Genomic DNA, 19,382 nt, shown 5'->3' on the forward strand with positions numbered 1-19,382 from the left:
GCTATGCTAATGTAGTGGTTAGTGTTGTCTTTTCTCTAGAAACTTTAAAAGAACAGATTGTGATTAATTCGGATCAAAGTTTTTGCTGTTTGTTGAATTCTGTGTTAGAGAAATATGGCCAGTATGTCATTTTAATGTTCCAACGATGTAGGCCTGATGGAACAAAATTGACAACTTTAATTAAAAATTTTGTGGCTTCTCAGTTGTCAATATCAGGAAGGACTTTTCTAACGGCAGCAATTATATATCATGAGGGTCCTTCAACAACATCAGGACATTACACAACTTATTTGAAGTCTGGAAACGGCTGGTCATTCTGCAATGATTCTGTTTTAACTTTCAAAAAAAGATTGCCTTTTCACCTTAAAAATTCTTACCTGGTGTTCTTACAACCAAAATTTTAGGGAAGGAATCTCGGGATTTGTTCTGAGGAATTTCAAGAGGTTTTAATGGCTCCTACACTATATAGCCTTGTGGATAAGTGTAGTACAGAGCGAAAATTGTTTGTTTTAATAAGCTAATTCAAGCAGCAGATCAAAACAAGGAGTAGAGGTAATGTAAGTCTGCAATGCTGTCCACATTATTTATAGAAACTTATGGGTGAAATGTCATTTTACAATTCCAACTATATAAACCGGATGAAAATAAGTTGTCAAGTCTAATTAAACATGTTTTGGCTACACATTCGTCGATTTCAGGAAGAACATTTGTAACTGCAGCTATTATATGACATGATGGTCCTTTGACAACATCAGGATATTACACAGCCTATTTGAAATGTAAAAAAGGCTGGTCTTTCGGCAATGATTACCATTTGACTATGAAGCAATGTTGCCTTTTGACTTGTTTTCAGAAGTGAGAATTTAGGGTAGGTAACTGGACTATAATGATTCTAGGTGTTGATATAATTTAGTGTGCTGTTTTAAATTGCTTTGTATGTCACTTTTTTGTTAAAACGATGGAGCTTTTCTTTCAGAAAGTGGCGGGCAGAAAATAATAACAGCACAACAGAGTATAAGCTGTTCATAGGACATCCTTTGACGTCATGGAAAGTAAGTTACTTTTGAGGAGTTCTGATTTCTGATTGGTTATATTATATGGGTTTTTTAAACACAATCATTTTGATTGTGTTTTTTTCCCCCGCTGTTATATGATGAATACCTTCAACTCACTGTTTTTAGTGAAATTTGATATATTCTGAGAACAGCAAAAATAAACCATTTAATATGTATAATTAATTTTGTACTTTGAATTGTGATTTTTAATATGTATTCATCTTGTCTCATGCTCACTCATCTTTTACTACCTTCTATCAATTTTTAAATTTTTGTTCTTTCTTTCACAGATTGAAAGTATAAAAATAACAAGTGACTAAGTTAACGACAATTATAAGGTAAGTGTTTAGTACTCTTTCCGTTACATCTCTATCACATTTAACTTTTATTAGTTCCACTGCTTCATTTCTTTAACCCTCAGTTTCCTGCCTTTGCTACTTCCCTCATTCCTTTTCTCTCTGTTTCCTTCCCTTATACTCACTCTTCCTTTTTTTTTTTTTGTTTCGCTTCCGGTTCGCGTACCGGTGCGCGAACCGGGAAGCGAATCAAAAGAAAAAGAGGTTGCCAGAGTGCTAAACATTCTAGCAATTTTTTATAAATGGGAGGTAGTTCTGAAAAGAACTTTTTTTTCTTGTTTTTGTTGTTTTAATTTTTTTTTTAATTTTTATGAATTTTTTTTAACTTTTTTTGTATTTTAAGAACGGTTTTATATATTTTTGTTTTTTTTCTGGGGGGAAATGAAAATCAGTCATTATAAAGGGCTCAACAGGAGCAACAAAAAAAAAGATAATTTACTTTCTGGGCCGTTTTGGACATTTATGATTTTCATAAGCCGTGTTGATGAGAGTTATACTTTTCTCCCAAGAGGAAATCAGTTTGCCGCAAAAAATACAGGTATGCTTCATATCACCAAAGTTCATCTGTATGTTTGGGACCGTCTCCCTCGCCTCTGGTCCCGTCACTGCCTGTTCAGCTGATGTACTGGCCACAGGAGGTAGGTTTTCCTGTAGGTCACGTACCTGTGCAGCACTGTAATTAATAGGGTGCCACCTCTCCATGTGGCGATGCATGGTGTAATCCCCATAGCTGTACTTTTTATCTGTTCCTCAGGATAGTTCTTTGTCACAGATAAAACATGTGACATAACGGGCATTTACTTTTTTTTGTCCCCGGGGATATGTGAAGAATTGCCAGATGTAATTTACTTTCACATGGGACCTCCTTGGTACTTCCGGTAAAAACAGCCTGCTCACTTGCTCCTCTTCCTCTTCTTCCTCCTCTTGATTAAGGAGGACCTGAGGAGGTGGTCCATCCTTTTTTGGTGGTGGTGGTGGTGGTGGTGTGGCTCCAGCAGCTGCAGCTACAACACTTGCCATTTTTCAAAATTTTGAAAGTAGGTCTTTCTCTCATAAAAATGAAAGTCAGAGTGAGGAAAAAAGGTGGGGTTTTCATCATTTGTGAAAAAAAATGTAATAAACCAATGAAAAGTGTTATTTTAAGGTCACATGACCTAGCCTTACATCATTAGGAAACCAAAAGTAAAATGAACCAATGAAAAGTTTTATGAACAAGTCACATGACCTGTTATGCTTAAGTTACGCGTCCCGCTACGCACCCAGAGCGCTTCCGGGGTGCTGCGCTTCGCGCCTCCGTTCGCGCTTCGGAGCACTTCCGGGTGCGCTAACACGGCGCGTCATAAAACGCATTACGCGGCAACGCGATACGCCGCGTTTACGCGACGCGGCACGATGTTGTTTTCTTGCGCGGCAGTTGCGCTAACGGAACGTTTCCCGGTTCGCGGACCGGGTCGCGGCACCAAATTGAGCTAAGGGGAAGCTACCCGGTGTGCAGACCGGTAGCGAAACACAAAAAAAATAATAAAAATAAATATATATACATAAAAAAATTATATTTAAAACATATAAAATATATTTTTCCTTTAAAAGAAGAATACATTTACAGCTTTTGATATTTGCTATTAAAAAACCATTGAAATTCACTGAAAAAACCATAGGTTATAAACCATATATAGTTAGGAATTAGCATTTACAAAACCTTGAAAATTCACTGAAGAAACCATAGGTTATAGACCATATATAGTTAGGGATTAGCATTTACAAAACCTTATTTTACTCACACAAAACCATTGAAATTCGCATATATAGTTAGTTGCACTAACTATATATCGCGCACCCGCAATCCACTGCTGATGATGTCACATATTACATCATTCATGACATGGTCAGTGACATCACTGATGACATCACTGTTTACAACTCAAATGACATCACTGACAACATCACTGATGACATCATTCATGTGATAATACGATTAACCTCTTCAGACTCTAATATAACCTTAGATACACTCAGTGTAAACAGACACTCACAGATTGTCACTCATCCATGGAGTTACTCATACACCTAGTCAGTCATGCAACGAATCAATCACACCTCCATTTCCTCAACTATACAGTTATACACACCTTACTTATTGAAACATATTCTAACACATATTTACTCTCTTATACAATCACACGTTTTCAATGATCCATGCAGCCACTCACTCATTCACTGGCTCTTATACACAGTAATTTATATATGTCAACTCTCACATGTACTGTGTTTTACATATGTACTTACTTTGAAATATAGCACTGAGATATCCATTCACTCACCAATACACTCATGCACACAGTCAACCACCCATACAGCTGTTTCCACATGCAGTTTTGAACCCATACATCTAGTGAATCAACTGTTCACACACCTATGCACAGAGTCACACACCTCCCAGCCATCCCCACACACACACTCACTCTCCCATACAAATACTTGGGCAACCAATCAATAACCCATATAGTTACTCATATAGCTACTGATCAACACATGCAGCAGTTTACAGAACAACAGATATAATGATGCACAAATTAAGACAGTTTAGTCACTAACCCATGCACTCAGTGAGACACATTTAATCACTCTCTCATACAGTCAGTCATGCACCTACTAAATCCTTCATCCAGACACTTATACATCCACTCATTCTTCAATATGTAAGACATATTTTAACTTTACAGAAACATACAGTCACAGGATGATGTCATCAGTGATGTCATCCGTGATGTCACTGACCATGTCATGAATGATGTAATATGTGACATCATCAGCAGTGGATTGCGGGTGCACGATATATAGTTAGTGCAACTAACTATATATGCGAATTTCAATGGTTTTGTGTGAGTAAAATAAGGTTTTGTAAATGCTAATCCCTAACTATATATGGTCTATAACCTATGGTTTTTTCAGTTAATTTTCAAGGTTTTGTAAATGCTAATTCCTAACTATATATGGTTTATAACCTATGGTTTTTTCAGTGAATATGTATATATATATATATTTATATATATATTAACTGAAAAAACCAAGGTTGAAGTCCCGTTATAGTTAGGTGAATTTGTGAATGACGTTTTCAACAAAAAAAACACAGAGAATAACCAGTTCTAGTTAGCAGCACTAAGTATATCTTGTGCCCCCACCATGCACTGCTTGTAACCTCACATGACACCACTCAAGACATGTTCTACGACATAATTTACATCATCTCATATAACATTTTTGAACCTGCAGCCAACCCCCTATAAAGCTAAGCACCCATTGTGCATGGCTCTCGGCCATGCGCAGTGGGGGTTGATCATAGGCCTGGCCCTGGGGACCCTAGGGCAGATGTTTTTTAATTAAAAAGGAAAGGGACCACACCCTTACGCCTTGTTAGGGAGGGGGGATGGGGTCCCTGGACCAATTTAGGCACTTGGGACCCCATCCCCTGGGGCTCGACATAATTTGTAGGGGGAGGGGTATGCAGCCCTTCTCCCCTGGCTTATTCTGTCCCCGGGGTCCATTTTGCCTGGGTCCCAGTGTAATTTTCATGGAGAGGGGGCACGTAGTTCCCCGGGCTGATTTTGCACTGGGGGATCCCATACCCCAGGGCCCGTTGATATTTGCAGGGGGATGCATGTTGCCAAACCTTCCCAGGCTGATTTCGGCCCTGGCATAATTTTTAGGGGAACGGGCATGTAGCCCCCCTCCCCGGGCCAATTGCGGCCCTGGAGACTCCATCTCCCTGGGTCAGGCATCAATATTAGGGATTAGGGGTCTTCTGGCCTGGGCAGATTTCAAAAAAGGTCGCTTTCTGAACCAAGACCTACCTTTTTGCCAAATTTGGTGCAATCTGTTCAGCAGATCGAGCTGCAGCTTTGTCTAAAGTTTGCGAGGGAAATTAACATGGAGAAAATGCGTTTTCGGACCCCCGTTTTTTCTTGCCCCCCCAGCTTGACAAATCACCCCAGGGGCCCCATTCTCCAGAGCCCAGCATAGATTTTAGGGTCAGCCTCCCCCGGGCAGTTCTGGGGACCCAATCCCCTGCGGCCAGGTGACATTTTGTAGGGGGAAGGGGTAGGCAAACCACCCTTCCCATACCGATTTTGGCCCCAGGGGGCTGGTGTAAATGTTAGGGTGGGGGTGCATGTCATTTGAGATGTCATCAGTGATGTCATGAGTGATGTCACTGACCATGTCATGAGTGATGTAATATGTGACATCATCATCAGTGCATTGCGGGGGTGCGAGTTATAGTGAGGTCAGCAAACTATAACAGGTAAATTTCTCTGGTTTTGTATGAGTGAAATGTCAGCCTAACTATAACCTAAGGTTTTTTTCCATGAATGTGTAAGGTTTTTTAAATGCTAATCCCTAACTATAACGTCCCTGAAACCTGTGTTTTTTTCAGTGAATTTCTAAGGTTTTTTAAATGCTAATTTCTAACTATGCCTACATAGGTAGGACATGTGCAGAAAGAGGAAGAAAGGCACAGACAGACGTACGAGAAGTGCAGAAAGAGGCAAGAGAGGTACAGAGTGAGGAAGAAAGGTGCAGAAAGACGCAAGAGAAATGCAGAAAGAGGCAACAGAAGTTCAGAAAGAGGAAGAAAGTAGCAAGAGATTTGCAGAAAGAACCAACAGAGGTGCAGAAAGAGGCCTACTTTGTGACTGTACCTTACAACACACACATACAAAGTACTCTAAAAACTAATCCTTTTCCGAAGATGTCTTAAACCTCACTTTTCTCTTGAAGGTTCACTATTAATCGACTGCTCAGAATGTTAGGCCTACCAAATATAAAACATCAATCCTAAGCATATCACTGTTGTAAGTCTGACCAAGTTTGTGAAGGTATGCATGCGTGTCTATACTTTTACCCAGTGACATGTTAAATAAAAATAAACATACAAACACTTGAATACCTGTGTTTCAAACAGCATACTCTGTAAATGTATGTAAAAAAGTCTATGCATTTCTTTATGCTCACAATACAGAGCACATGGGTATTCAATAGTATATTTGAAGGGTTCTATAACACATATATATATTAGACATGTCTGCCTGTGCAACCGAATGACAGAGCAGAACTGAGAAGACTTGGAAGTTACCCACTTTTTAAGCTTAACATCTTCAGATGCATAACACATGTAAGAATACATATACAGGTAGACTTATACCTCAGTAACAAGAGCACGTAGACCTTTATACTTGACAGCTTGCACTTCCCATTTGAGTACAAATAGAGGCAAGAGAAATTCAGAAGAGGGAAGAGGGGTACAGAAAGAGGCAAAGCAAGAGAGGTGCAGAAGGAGACAAGAGAACTGCAGAAAGAGGCAAGAGAGTTGCAGAAAGAGGCAAGAGAGGTGCAGAAAAAGGGAAAAGGGGTGAATAAAGAAGCAAGAGAGGTACATTAAGAAGGAAGAAGGGTGCAGAAAGACGCAAGAAAATCGCAGAAAGAAGTAGCAGAAGTGCAGAAAGAGCAACAGAGGTGCATAAAGTGAGAAGAGGGATGCAGAAAGAGGCAAGAAGGACGCAGAAAGTAGCAAGAGAGGTGTAGGAAGAAGCAAGAGAAGTGGAAAAAGATCAATAGAGGTGCAGAAAAAGGCAAGGGCGGTCCAGAAAAAGGCGAGAGTAATGCAGAAAGAAGCAACAGAGGTGCAGGAGGAGACAAGAGAAGTGCAGAAAGAGGCAAGAGAGATGCAGAAAGAGGCAAGAGGAGTGCAGAAAGAAGCAAGAGACCTGCAGAATTAAGCAACAGAGGTACAGAAGGAGGCAAGTGGAGTGCAGAAACAGGCAAAAGAGGTACAGAGAGAAGCAAGAGCAGTGCAGGGAGAACCAACAGAGGTGCAGAAATAGGCAAGAGGGGAACAGAAATTCGCAAGAGAGGTGCAGAAAGAAGCAACACAGGTACAGAAGGAGGCTAAAGAACTGCAGAAAGAGGCAAGAGAGTTGTAGAAACATGGAAGAGATACGCAGAAAATGGGAACAGTGGAGCAGAAAGAGGCAAAAGAGGTACAGAAAGAGGGAAGAAGGGTGCAGAGAGAGGTAAGAGGGGTACAGAAAGAAGCAACAGAGGGCGGAAAGAAGCAACAGAAGTTCAGAAAGAGGCCAGAGGGATACAGAAAGAAGAGCAATGCAGAAAGAACCAACAGAGGTGCAGAAAGAGGCAAGAGGGGTCCCTAAAGTTGCAAGAGAGGTACAGAAAGAAGCAAGAGCAGTGCAGAAAAGAGCCAACAGAGGTACAGAAACAAGAGGGGTGCAGAAAGAGGCAGGAGTAGTTTAGAAAGAAGCAACAGAGGTGCAGAAGGAAGCAAGAGAACTGTAGAAAGAGGCAAGCGAGTTGCAGAAACAGGCAAGAGAGGCCCAGAAAGTAGCAAGAACAGTGTAGAAAGTACCAATAGAGGTGCAGAAACAGACAAGAGGCATGTAGAAAGACGCAAGAGAAGTGCAGAAAGGAAAGAGGCAACAGAAGTGTAACGGAGACAAGAGAACTGCAAAAAGGGGCAAGAGAGTTGCAGAAACAGGCAGGAGAGGTGCAGAAAAAAGGGACAGGGGTGCAGAAAGTGTCAAGAGACGTGCAGAAAGAGGGAAGAAGGGTGCATTAAGAGGCAAGAGTGGTGCAGAAAGAAGCAGCAGAAGCGCAGAAAGAAGTAAGAGAAGCGCAGAAAGAACTAACAGAGATGCAGAAAGAAGCCGGAGAGGTGCAGAAGGAGGCAAGAGAATTGTAGAAAGAGGGAAGAGGGTTGCAGAAGCAGGCAAAAGAGGTACAGAAAGAAGCAAGAGCAGTGCATAAAGAACCAACAGAGTTGCAGAAGGAGGCAAGAGGTTGCAGAAAGAGGCAGGAGGGGTACAGAGATTTGCAAGAGGAGTGCTGAAAGAAGCAGGAGCAGTGCAGAAAGAAACAACAGAGTTGCAGAAGGAGGCAAGAGAGGTACAGAAAGAGGCAAAAGAAGTGCAGAAACAAGTAAAAGAGGTGTGAATGAGGAAATGGGTGAGGAAAGTAACAAGAGCAGTACAGAAACTAAGCCTGAGGTTACCACTCCACAATACAAACTACCATAACATATAATTACTCTCCATAACACATAATCCCACTTTACATATTTCCTATACACTAAATACCACATACTTTCTATCCGCATAATTTAACTGCACAACATATCACATCATTTCACTATACACAACATACATCCACTCTAAAAATACATTATCAAAAATGTTTACATTTACAACGCCAATAGCTCTAACTCTTGCAAATGCGAGACCTATTACATTGCAAATGCTTTTTTAACTGGTAGTTGCGTTTACAGAGTGGTGGAGAAAGGGGGCTGTGCCTCCGACCAGCGCTCAGGAATTCCACTCCGTAGGACTTACAGGAGGTAGCAGGAAGGCTACTTGGCAGTCAAAGTCCCTCAGGAGTGAAGTGGACTTCATCCCCCAACCAGTACTGTGCCAGGAGGCATATTTTTAGAGTGTTGGAGAAAGGTGAGCGTGGCCGCCGAAGACCTCGTAGCAATCCCACTGTGTGGGACTTACTGGAGGTAACAGGAGGGGTAGTTTAGGGGCCAACTACCCGTCCTATTACCTCTAGTAAGTCCCACACAGCAGGATTACTAACTTCTCATAGCAGGCCACACCCCCTTTCCCCAACCACTCTGCAAACGCCATTCCTGGCGCATTCTTGGATGGGGATTAACGTCGCCTTCGCTGCTGGGGGTCCTTAGGGGCCAACTAGCCTACCTGATATCCCCAGTATGTCCCAGATAGTGGGATTGGTTACAGGTGGACACAGATATATTTGAAAAACAACAACCTAGGCAACTAATATTTAAAACACAATAACAATAGAAATGAACAATTGGCTACAGCTGGCTACAAAACATGGTATTTTATTAAGCAATTAAAAAAGTTTAACAAATCAGTGACATAACACAATAGTCAGGTTAAAATTTCACAGAACACATTTTTGTAAAAAACATTATACAAAAGTTAAATGTAAACACAAGTTAAAAATTATCTCTAGTAGATAGGTGGCACAGGTGGTGGTCCCCAGGGCTTGGACGAGGCTCCCTTACATAATTAGAATAGTGCCTCAGGTGGTGGCAGTCCCCGGGGCAGCATGGGGGGAAGGAGCTCCCATGCATTTTATTGCAAAGCCCCGGGAGGTGGGGGTCACCTGGTCTGCGTGGGGTCTGCGTGACCCCCACACATTATTTATAAAGCCGCAGGGAGGTGGCGGTCCCCGGGGCTGCGGGGGCCCATGTGCATATATTATGCGCATTGGTCCCAGGACCTGGCCCATCTGGGAGCTCATTAAAAACGAAGCACAAATACCTCAGATTTTTTTTTAATGCTTTTTTTGGCCCTGGGGTCCCTTTGTGTTTCTACCCTGCCCCCTTTTCTTTTTTTTTTTTTAAATAATTTTGTTCCCTTTTTGCTTGTCACTCAGTTTTACGGAGTCACAAGATGGCTGGCAATACTTCTTGATTTGAAGTGTTGACAGCCAATCAAAATCAAGCTAGTGTTCGGAAGGGTTCGGGAATCCTCCTTGGTCACCAGATATCGATATTTTTAATTATAAGTTTTTCAGGAACTACTGAACAGATTTACACCTTTTACAGCAAAGATTTCAGTAGGCTGTTGAGCTCACAGATAGCTATATATTTTTTTATTTAAACATTTATGAAACTAATAAACAGATTTGCCCCAAATCACAAAAAGCACGCAAACACACAAAGCAAAAACACTATCGCTCTCCCTCTCCCACTCATCACCTCTCCCAGGACAGTCCTTTTGTTCTTAGAGCATTGAAGTAATTTTAAAACATGTTAGATTTCATTAATGGGTGATAAACGTTAAAATAATTCATTACATGCACTGGAATTATGTCAATGATGTAAGTGTACTATGGATTTTCAAATAATAAATGCCTTCCTTTCCTTCTACCGGGTTATGGACCAGTGTTACAAATTAGATCACAATCAAAAGCTATCTTTTATCAAGTAAATTAAATCAACGATGCTTTAAACTGGTAGCAATGAAAACTGAGGTTATATTTAGTGTTATTTTAATATTGTATTCAATTTTATGTCTGTGCCATACATGCTTTAAACTGTGCAATAATTAAAATACACAGTAGTGGTACACTCATATTTCTCCCCTCCCGAAGCATAAACACAACAAGGTATGCAGGGCTACTTTGACAATCAGAGCCAATGAAATACTTTTGAAACAAAATTCTTACCGGGTGGCCCGGGTGGTCCAGGTGGTCCTAAAAAAATTGAAAATGAAATTATGATTCAAATTAATAATGAAATGTTGAATATTTCTACATTTTACTTGATTTTTCTTAAAAATAAAAAAATTACTCACAGCTCTAATAGAACTGCATGTACAGCAATTTTAACAGATAATATATCTTATTGTATCAGCCAAAAACACGTGAAATGAATTACAGATTTAATATGGAACAAATGAAACTATATCTAATATTCATTATTTGTTGTTATTTTTCTAAATACCACTGATCTGTTGCAGAAACATGGAACTCATTTAGGTACACCTTCATTTAGGTACACCATCATAGAAAGGGAAGCAATAGCAGCACAAACTTGGAAAACAACCATCTTGGTTAGAAAGTTATATAAACCTAACCAGGCTCACTATCAATTAGGTGTTGTCCATATTTGGCAGCTGCCAGGAGAGGTTGAATGCCCAACCTCCTGCTCTGATCCTCCATGCCAGCAAACACCCTCTTTGGAAACCATCTGATCTCTCAGCTCGTGGACAAGGAATCCTTACTGGATGGCAAGTGCACGACTTTTCACCTTCTATTGCTGAACCAGATGACAATACTGCTGCCACAGCAGAAATTAGGTTGCTCTCCTGTGAGTACTGTCTCCGGGTGTAACATATACACGTTATTGGCTGTGAGTTAGCGCCTTGCTCGTGGCGGGATGGCTTTCTTATCTATGTCAGCTCCCTGCTCCTTTTTCTTTGGCTTCCCTTACTATTCTTCTGCTTTCCTGCTTTTTGTCCATTTTGTCTTTATATTGCTTGTAACTGGATGGCTTATATCGTTCCACTCCTGCTGTAGGGGACTTTTCTTCTTTGTCTTTTAGCACAGGACTACATTGCCTTCCTTGCTCACATCTAAGCACCCTGCTCGTGCTTTATTATTTGTATTTCTTAATTCTTTGCTTTTTACTTTTTGTGAGGGTGCAGTTCTGGCACAGTTCTAGTGGGAAGCATTTAGCCGTTGGCTTTTGTGCTTTCAACCCTTCCTCTTCATGCTCCTGTTTATTAATTTATATATTTTCATAATTCTTTTTGTAAGGGCCTAATCTTTGCTACCAACTGCCTGCTTCCTTTATACTGTGCAAACATTACTTTATAATTTCTTTGCTGTTTAAAATTGACTGTCTGTTGTCTGTCTGTCTGTTGTCTTGGAACTGTAAACATAATATAGAAAAGGCTACTGGTTCATCAGTATACATATGGATGGATTGGTGGCCATCTTGTAACAAAATAAAACCCAAGATGGCTGCCCATGCGTGTACATACATGGTCATCATTGAGCAATCATCTTGGAACAGTTTTTATTTTAATTATAAACTAAAAGACAATTGTTCTAAAATTGCCACCTCTCACTCTTCAGAAGCATTAGAGTGCCCACATCAATTGAATTTATACCACTACCAGTTGTTCAGTTGTATGAGAAGTACTCTGATACCGATTTTGAAATGAGGTAAATAAGCATTGCTTTTCCAGTCAATCAACACTAGAGATGGTATCTTGCTTGTTTTTGGTTCCATGGTCATACATCTGGATTGCTAATGGAGTCTTATCCATTCAAATGTGGATTACAATGTTGGTCATTATTTTGCTTTTGGTACATGGAAACTATATTCCTGAATAAAAAAGTGCAATTTCCAGTGGTCTAGGAATTGCAACCATATTATTCTTCTTACAATAGCATTTTCATGCTGTGAACATTACTGTGTATCCAGTGCTGGAAGGTATTGTTTGGGAAACAGTTCCCTATCAGATCATGGGTCCTACGGAAATGATTTAAATTGCTAATGTTTTATTAATATCCCTCAGAGACATTTCAATTCCTGACTCTTATAAGAATTCATGGGACATACATAATGTCAAACAGTTAACGCTAGATCTAGTATCATATGCCACCTTAGACACCAGAGAGCCCTATTTAAATGCAGATAATCATCATGAACTGTTTCGTTTTCGTCAATATAGGGATTATTAGACAAACAACCACAAGACAAATTCAGTTACTCACAGAGGACACATTGTTTAGCCCCACCCACAAATAGTGCTAGAAGGTTCTGAAAATGATTTTCTTATTTCAATAGAGATTACAGGTCTCCGGCTTTTATAATTTTCAAGAATCAGAGACACTCAAAAAATCATGATGACAAAACAATTATTTACATATTCTACACAGTTCATTGAGTCACTTACAAATTAGGCTTCTGCATATTGGAAAAAATATATACATGAAAAAAGGTTAAGGGGGTTCATGATTGCCAAATAAAGTATATATTTAAACAAAACGGTACAGTAAACAACATGCCTGTTTCTCTTTCACTCTTCGTGCCCTTCTGCTTTTCTCACTTGTGCCTTTTTCATTCCATTTCAGGCCTTCTGCCCCCTCTGTTGTTCTACCAACAGTCCCTCACACATTTCCTGCCTCCAACCTCCCCCGCTCCTTACCTGCCTCTTCTTCCTGTGTCTCTGCAGCCCTACCCACCAACTCCCAAGTTCTTCCCCCATCCCAGGACCAAAGGCAAGCCTGTCTGTGCCTATTTGCACCTGAAGCACACTCAGCACCACAAACCCTGGTCTGATCGCCTCCCAAGCGACAGCGGGCAGCACTTGTTCAATTGTTCAACTCGGGATGCGTCTTCTCCTGCAGCTGTTGCGCCACAACATATACCACTGCTGAAGCCATCCCCTGCACCCATTGCTAGTTCCCCTGCAGCAGCCTACCCACACATCCCAAGCTAGCACCAACAACATAATCAACAACCCTACCTAGCACAACACGCTACAGCAAACCTGCATCCCAACACTCAACACAGATTTCTGCAACCACACAACCGAAATGTGGGACCTGCTGAGCAGCAACAGACTGAACCTCCTCGTTTTTGCCGATCCCTGGCTCAACTCCATTTCAGCACCCAACATCACTGCTGCAAGCCTAGCAGGCTAAAATATCGCAAAACAGGACTGCCCTCACAAGGCAGGAGAAAGACTCGCAGTCATTTACAAAGACTCAATCAAATGCTCAACATCCTCGGAGTGCGCCACCCCATTCGTGGAACACCTGCATGGTAAACTGAAAATATCCGACATCTTTACCCTAAACTTAACCCTTGTCTACAGCCCACATGGATTGCAAGTTAACTTCACTAGCTTCCTCACTCACTCCCTTGCCCCTTTCACTATTGACTCCAGAGCTTTCATACTCCTTGGTGACCTCAATTTCGTACCAAAAGGCAGAACTGATCCCTGGTCCTCAGCACTCCTTGATATCCTGAACAATACTGGACTAACTCAACTCTTCACACAACTGACATATATAGCAGGGCACACACTGTACCTCATCTTCACCACCAGCAACAGCATTAAATACATCTCCACCACAACGCTCACTTGGTCAGGCCACTCCACCATCAAACTTTGAAATCACCGCACCACAAGCCAACACACCTACCAATATCAGCCTACCAGCCACATCTGGGGTAAATGTTTGAGGCAACTTAACTCTAAGCCCTCAGGTCGGATCAACCTAACCCCATGGATAACCTCAAAGAAGACATCACCAACTTCAACAACTGAATCAAGAACTGTGCAGAATCCCTCGTAGACCCAACAGACCTAAACAAGCAAAGAAAAATCAACAAGCAGGCCAGCTCATACACACGGGACCTTCGGGAATCTAAACAACATTGCAAACAGCTAGAAAGAAAATTGAAGATCTGGCCACAAAACCACCAAAAGAACCACTTACAAAGCTTTACCCAGACGCTACCTAAGAGGCCCTTTAAAAAGAGCATTAGCTGAACGCATCAGAGGGAGCTCCAACATCTGCAAGATCTTCTCAATCGTCAAGAACTTCTCCAAACCATTGGCCTCCATCAGCTGCATGACATCGCCAATTAGCACCACCCTCAACCGCCACAATCCCAGAAGACTGGAAGCATGCAGTGGTCAACACCCTCCTCAAGAAGCCGCGAGCCAACCTGAGCCAACTTCCATCCGATCTCCTAAAGTGATAGAGAAGGCCATCAACAATCAACTCACAAGCCACCTCAGACCACACCATCTACTGGACAACACTCAATCAGCACCGGAACAGCACTCATTGCAGTCACCAATTACATTTAGACCCTCCTGAATTGAGGAACAACAGTGGCCCTCATTCTCCTCTACCTTTTCATGGCATTCAACACAGTCTCCTACAACATAGTCATCAGAAGATTTCACGAGATCAGAATCCAAGTACCCAAACTGAACTGGATTTGCTCATTTATCATAGGAAGAACCCGAAGAATCAGCCTGCCATCTTTCACATCTGAGACCAAGTACCTGATATCCCCCAGGGGTCATCTCTCGGCCAGACCCTGTTCAACATCTACATCTACATCTACATCACACTTTTCATCAAAATCCGATCCCAAACATCAGCATAATCTCCTATGCTGATGACATCCAATTCATGCTAGCAGGGTGGATGAGAACCAACTGCTTGAAGTTCAACTCTGACAAGACAGAAGTACTGGTCTTTAGAATTAAGTCCTCCATATGGGACACCACCTAGAGGCGGAAAGAGTTATGAATAACACCAGCACCCACTGACCACGCCAGAAAATTCGGGGATCATCCTGGATGACAAGCCAGACATGACAGCACAAGTCAGCACAGTGAGCCCTGCCTGGTTCAACATCCTTTGTCTGCTATGACAGATCTTCAGATGGCTGCCACACCAAACCATCACGCAAGCACTCATCACAAGCAAACTTGGCTACATCAAAGCTCTTTATGCCGGAATCTCAAAGCAGCTCCTACACAGACTGCAGACCATCAGAAATGCTGCCGCAAGACTCATACTCAACCTCCAAAGACTCACCTATATGTCGCCCCACCTCAAAGAACTTCACTGGCTCCCATACACAAACACAGCTACTTCAAACTACTCATTACATGCACAAATACAAAGCTTTACATGACACTGGACCAGCATACCTGAACAGCAGTAAACACTTATTTACCAGTCCACCAGGGATCTGGGCTCAGCTTCAAGCTCACTAATACACACACACACACACACACCCACACACACACACACACACACACACACACACACACACACACACACACACACTACATTCACAAAAAAGAGCAAGAGGTCGCTTGTTCTCATAAAATCACACCCAAAACATGAAATGACCTCTCACAATACATCAGAGTCTCCTCCTCACATCTTGAGTTCCTCTAGAGGCTGAATACTTGGCTCCTCGAATAACTTATATAATTAGATTTTGTCATTTCACAAATTTAAAGCCTCTCAAATGAAACCTGATCTATGGTGCATGTACTAATTTGAAACAATTTACTTGGATGTGCCAATATCACAATCATCAGTAGTGGCACTTAACTTAAGAGAAGTTATAAGACCAATAAGAATGCATATGTTCTAGTTCAAAGATTCCAGTTTACCAATATACAGATGTGCCACAAAGCTAGTCACATTCACCTCCACAGAGAAACCATGACTTCTAATTGTAACAGAAATCACAGTAGCCAAAACAGAAGTAAGGGAAAGAGAAAGAATGCCCTGATGTGAGGCTCTCCACCCTTCCTCCTGGACTAATATGGAAGTCAGTAAGCAAAAAAATCAGATTAGTACAGAACCATGTACCATTAAAATATTATGCAATCCCTCTACCTAAATACCTTAAGTAACAAGTCCTCTAACTCAGCTCTTTCTTCTCTAATCTAAGATACAGTTCACTGATTGAAAATAAATATAAATAACTAGGTTTACTAGCGTAAATCCATGAAGCATGGTTTTAATGTATCTTTGAAACTTACTAGAGAGTTCAATGCACATGAGTCCACTAAATAGTTCAGCCTTGAAAATCCAGGAAATTATGATATTACAATGGCGGCAATGGTGTTGTGCTCACGTGACCTCTCCAATTCTTCCTACAACTCTGGTTTGGAAACTCACCAGTTGCAATGCCTCCCTGGGTCTCTACTCTCAGATATACTACCCCACACTTCATCTTTGCTTTTGGGCCACCTGGCTAGTTTGCTAGGAAAGTCTCTGTGTAAGCGCCTTTCCTCGCGCAATTTTCCCTGTCTATGGAACTCACTGCAATAGCTGATAGAATCAAGAATTAGCACATTCAACTTTGCTCCCCCTACCCTCTTACATCTCACACCAACATGGCAGGATCTTGCCTGAGAGCTGAAGGTTGTAATTCCCACACTATTGTTTACCCCCCCAACCTATCCAAGACTGCCTCAAAAACCTTCAAGCATAATCTGCTGAGAAGTCACCCTGAGACCCTGATCTCAGACCCATATTATAACATAGAAAAGGGCACCTTAGTAAATGACTTAATATTTTACACCAGGAGAACAGCTCTATGGCGAGCAGCCTTAACCAACCTACTAAACGTTATTGAAACCAGAAATATTCTGTAGGGCACCAAAATCTTGATCGCTCCTTCACTACACCTAAGTGGACCTTAACGGTACAATCTATAAAACTGGCACCATTCTGATCCAAGCACCAAATAAGAATCTCATGAAACTCACCCACTGTGCCCTCTGTCTCAATCTAGCTCACAGAGTTGAAATGTACACTACAGTGCAATGCCTGCAGTGCGGGATAAAGACCTCATGCTGCCCACTACTAGAACAGAAACCACCTCCTTAAGCCCCTAACTAGCCTCTCCCAGAGATGGGATTGGCTCTAATATTCCCAAAGTGATGTACCTACAGCACGGTAGTCAGGGCAGCATCCCCCCCTGAACTCAAAAGAACATCAATCATCTCACCCCACCATTCCCCTAACAAGGCGACTCCTGCACCCCCATCACCCGCCCTTCATCCCAATCCCTCATACATAACCGAAACCATACAGTTTCTCTAGAGTTCACAGCCTACCCCCCTTACAGGCCTCTCAACCACCTGGCTAAGTGAGACTGGCCTTTCGCACTCCTCTCCTCACAAAAATGCAGTCATCAAAAGGTCAAACCCACACTACTCTGCCAGAATTTTAGAATTCACTAGTAGACCAAGCCCTGACTCACAGGCCCTTTCGCCTCTAGTTTGGTCTATACTAATGGACCAGGAAGCTCTGAACCTCCGAAAAACCAGTATAGCTCAGAGCATCCATAATGATATCCTCGAGTTGAAGAGCATCCTTCATCTCACTGAACACTCTCTCTCTATAATCAAGCACACTCAATAATCTGTACTCAATAACCAAACTAAGCCCTTCCTTCAACTGATGGCTCTGGCCAACAGACACTCCCACCCTCGCAGACAATTTATCTACCTATCGGAGGATGAAACACTAGCTCTTCTATTATCCTACGAATTAAATCCGGCCTCTCCCAGTCCCAGTCCCCCTGACAAGAAAGACGATAACAAAATTCATACGATCACCATCAACACAAACAGAACGTCCACACTCAGTAGTAGAAGGGTAAACAGCAACAACTTAATGCACATATCCTGGGAATTTAGTTTCACTGCTCTCCGGTCTCCTACTCAATTGCCGATCAGTAGTGAAACATGCATCGGACATTGCCGATTTCATACTGAGTCACAATATAGACGTGGCAGTCCTAACCCAATCTTGGCTTTACGAATCATCCGCGCCCTGCATAGACCTATTGGTATCTCCTAGCTACATCATCGTAAGGTTGGATATTTAAATAAAAAAAATGGTGAGGCATCGCCTGCATCCACCGCTCGGACCTCTCAGTTACCCAACTCTGTGCAGAACCATGCTATTACCTTCCTAATACAGGGTGTACATAAGAAAAGATCAGTGCAACCAGTGAAACCGAAAATGTGGCTCAGGGACACAAAAAACATAGACTATGAGAAGCTGCCAGCATGATGCAAGAAAGATCTCCCCCTTCCCCCCAAGCTATCTAATGTTTGGGATCTTACAGAGCACTACAACTCAACAATGTTGGATATAATGGACTCCCTTGCTCCGCCTAAGCTAAAAATAATTCAGGTTGAAGACAATAAACACTCGTTCAATGGGCCCATAAACAAGGAAAGGAGAACTCTTCGGCTAACTGAAAAGAAATGGAGACAACACCCCTCCTCCCCCCAGGTTAAACTTCTCAGAAAGACCAGAAATTAGTACAAAAGCATTCGCAAATCAAAAAAGAATTCTTTAGTCTAGAACTGGAGAGCTCTAAAAATAGACCTCACAAACTCTTTGAAATGGTAAAACAACAATCGAACGAGCTGACAAAAACTGCTCAAGAGGTAACTAAATCCCTAATAAATCCCCAATAAACTGATGAGTTCTCCTCCTTCTTTGCAACCAAAATCAATTATCTGGGAAACAAGCTGAATTCCGCCGCTAGCATCTATTCTCTTCCTCCGGCGACACAAACCAACATCTCCACTCACCTCCACCAGGCAGCACCCAAAAACCAAGCTCACTGGTCTACCTTCGACCTATACGATGACCATATCATTTCGAAAATCTTAGCATCCATTAAACCAAACAACCACTTCAATGACCCGCTACCAACCAACTGCTTATCCGCCACCAACCAGTTTATCATACTCATTTGGACCATAACCATCAATGCTTCTCTATCGCAAGGGTCCATGCCTGACTCTCTAAAAGCTAGGCAAGTGATTCCAATCGTTAAAAA

At 41.8% G+C, this 19,382-nt stretch overlaps 1 protein-coding gene across 2 annotated transcripts in view; it reads right to left on the reverse strand.

Annotated features, from left to right (window-relative positions):
• GLDN (gliomedin) overlaps positions 1 to 19,382 on the reverse strand; it is a 565,427-nt gene that overhangs the window by 453,834 nt on the left and 92,211 nt on the right. For both annotated transcript variants that reach the window (XM_086958291.1, XM_086958290.1), the window contains exon 3: positions 10,679 to 10,705. In XM_086958291.1, coding sequence (XP_086814417.1) covers positions 10,679 to 10,705 — 27 coding nt within the window. The remainder of the gene's footprint in view (positions 1 to 10,678; positions 10,706 to 19,382) is intronic.

The sequence above is a fragment of the Lissotriton vulgaris genome, chromosome 2_1 (assembly GCF_964263255.1).
Source record: "Lissotriton vulgaris chromosome 2_1, aLisVul1.2, whole genome shotgun sequence".
NCBI lineage: Eukaryota > Metazoa > Chordata > Amphibia > Caudata > Salamandridae > Lissotriton > Lissotriton vulgaris.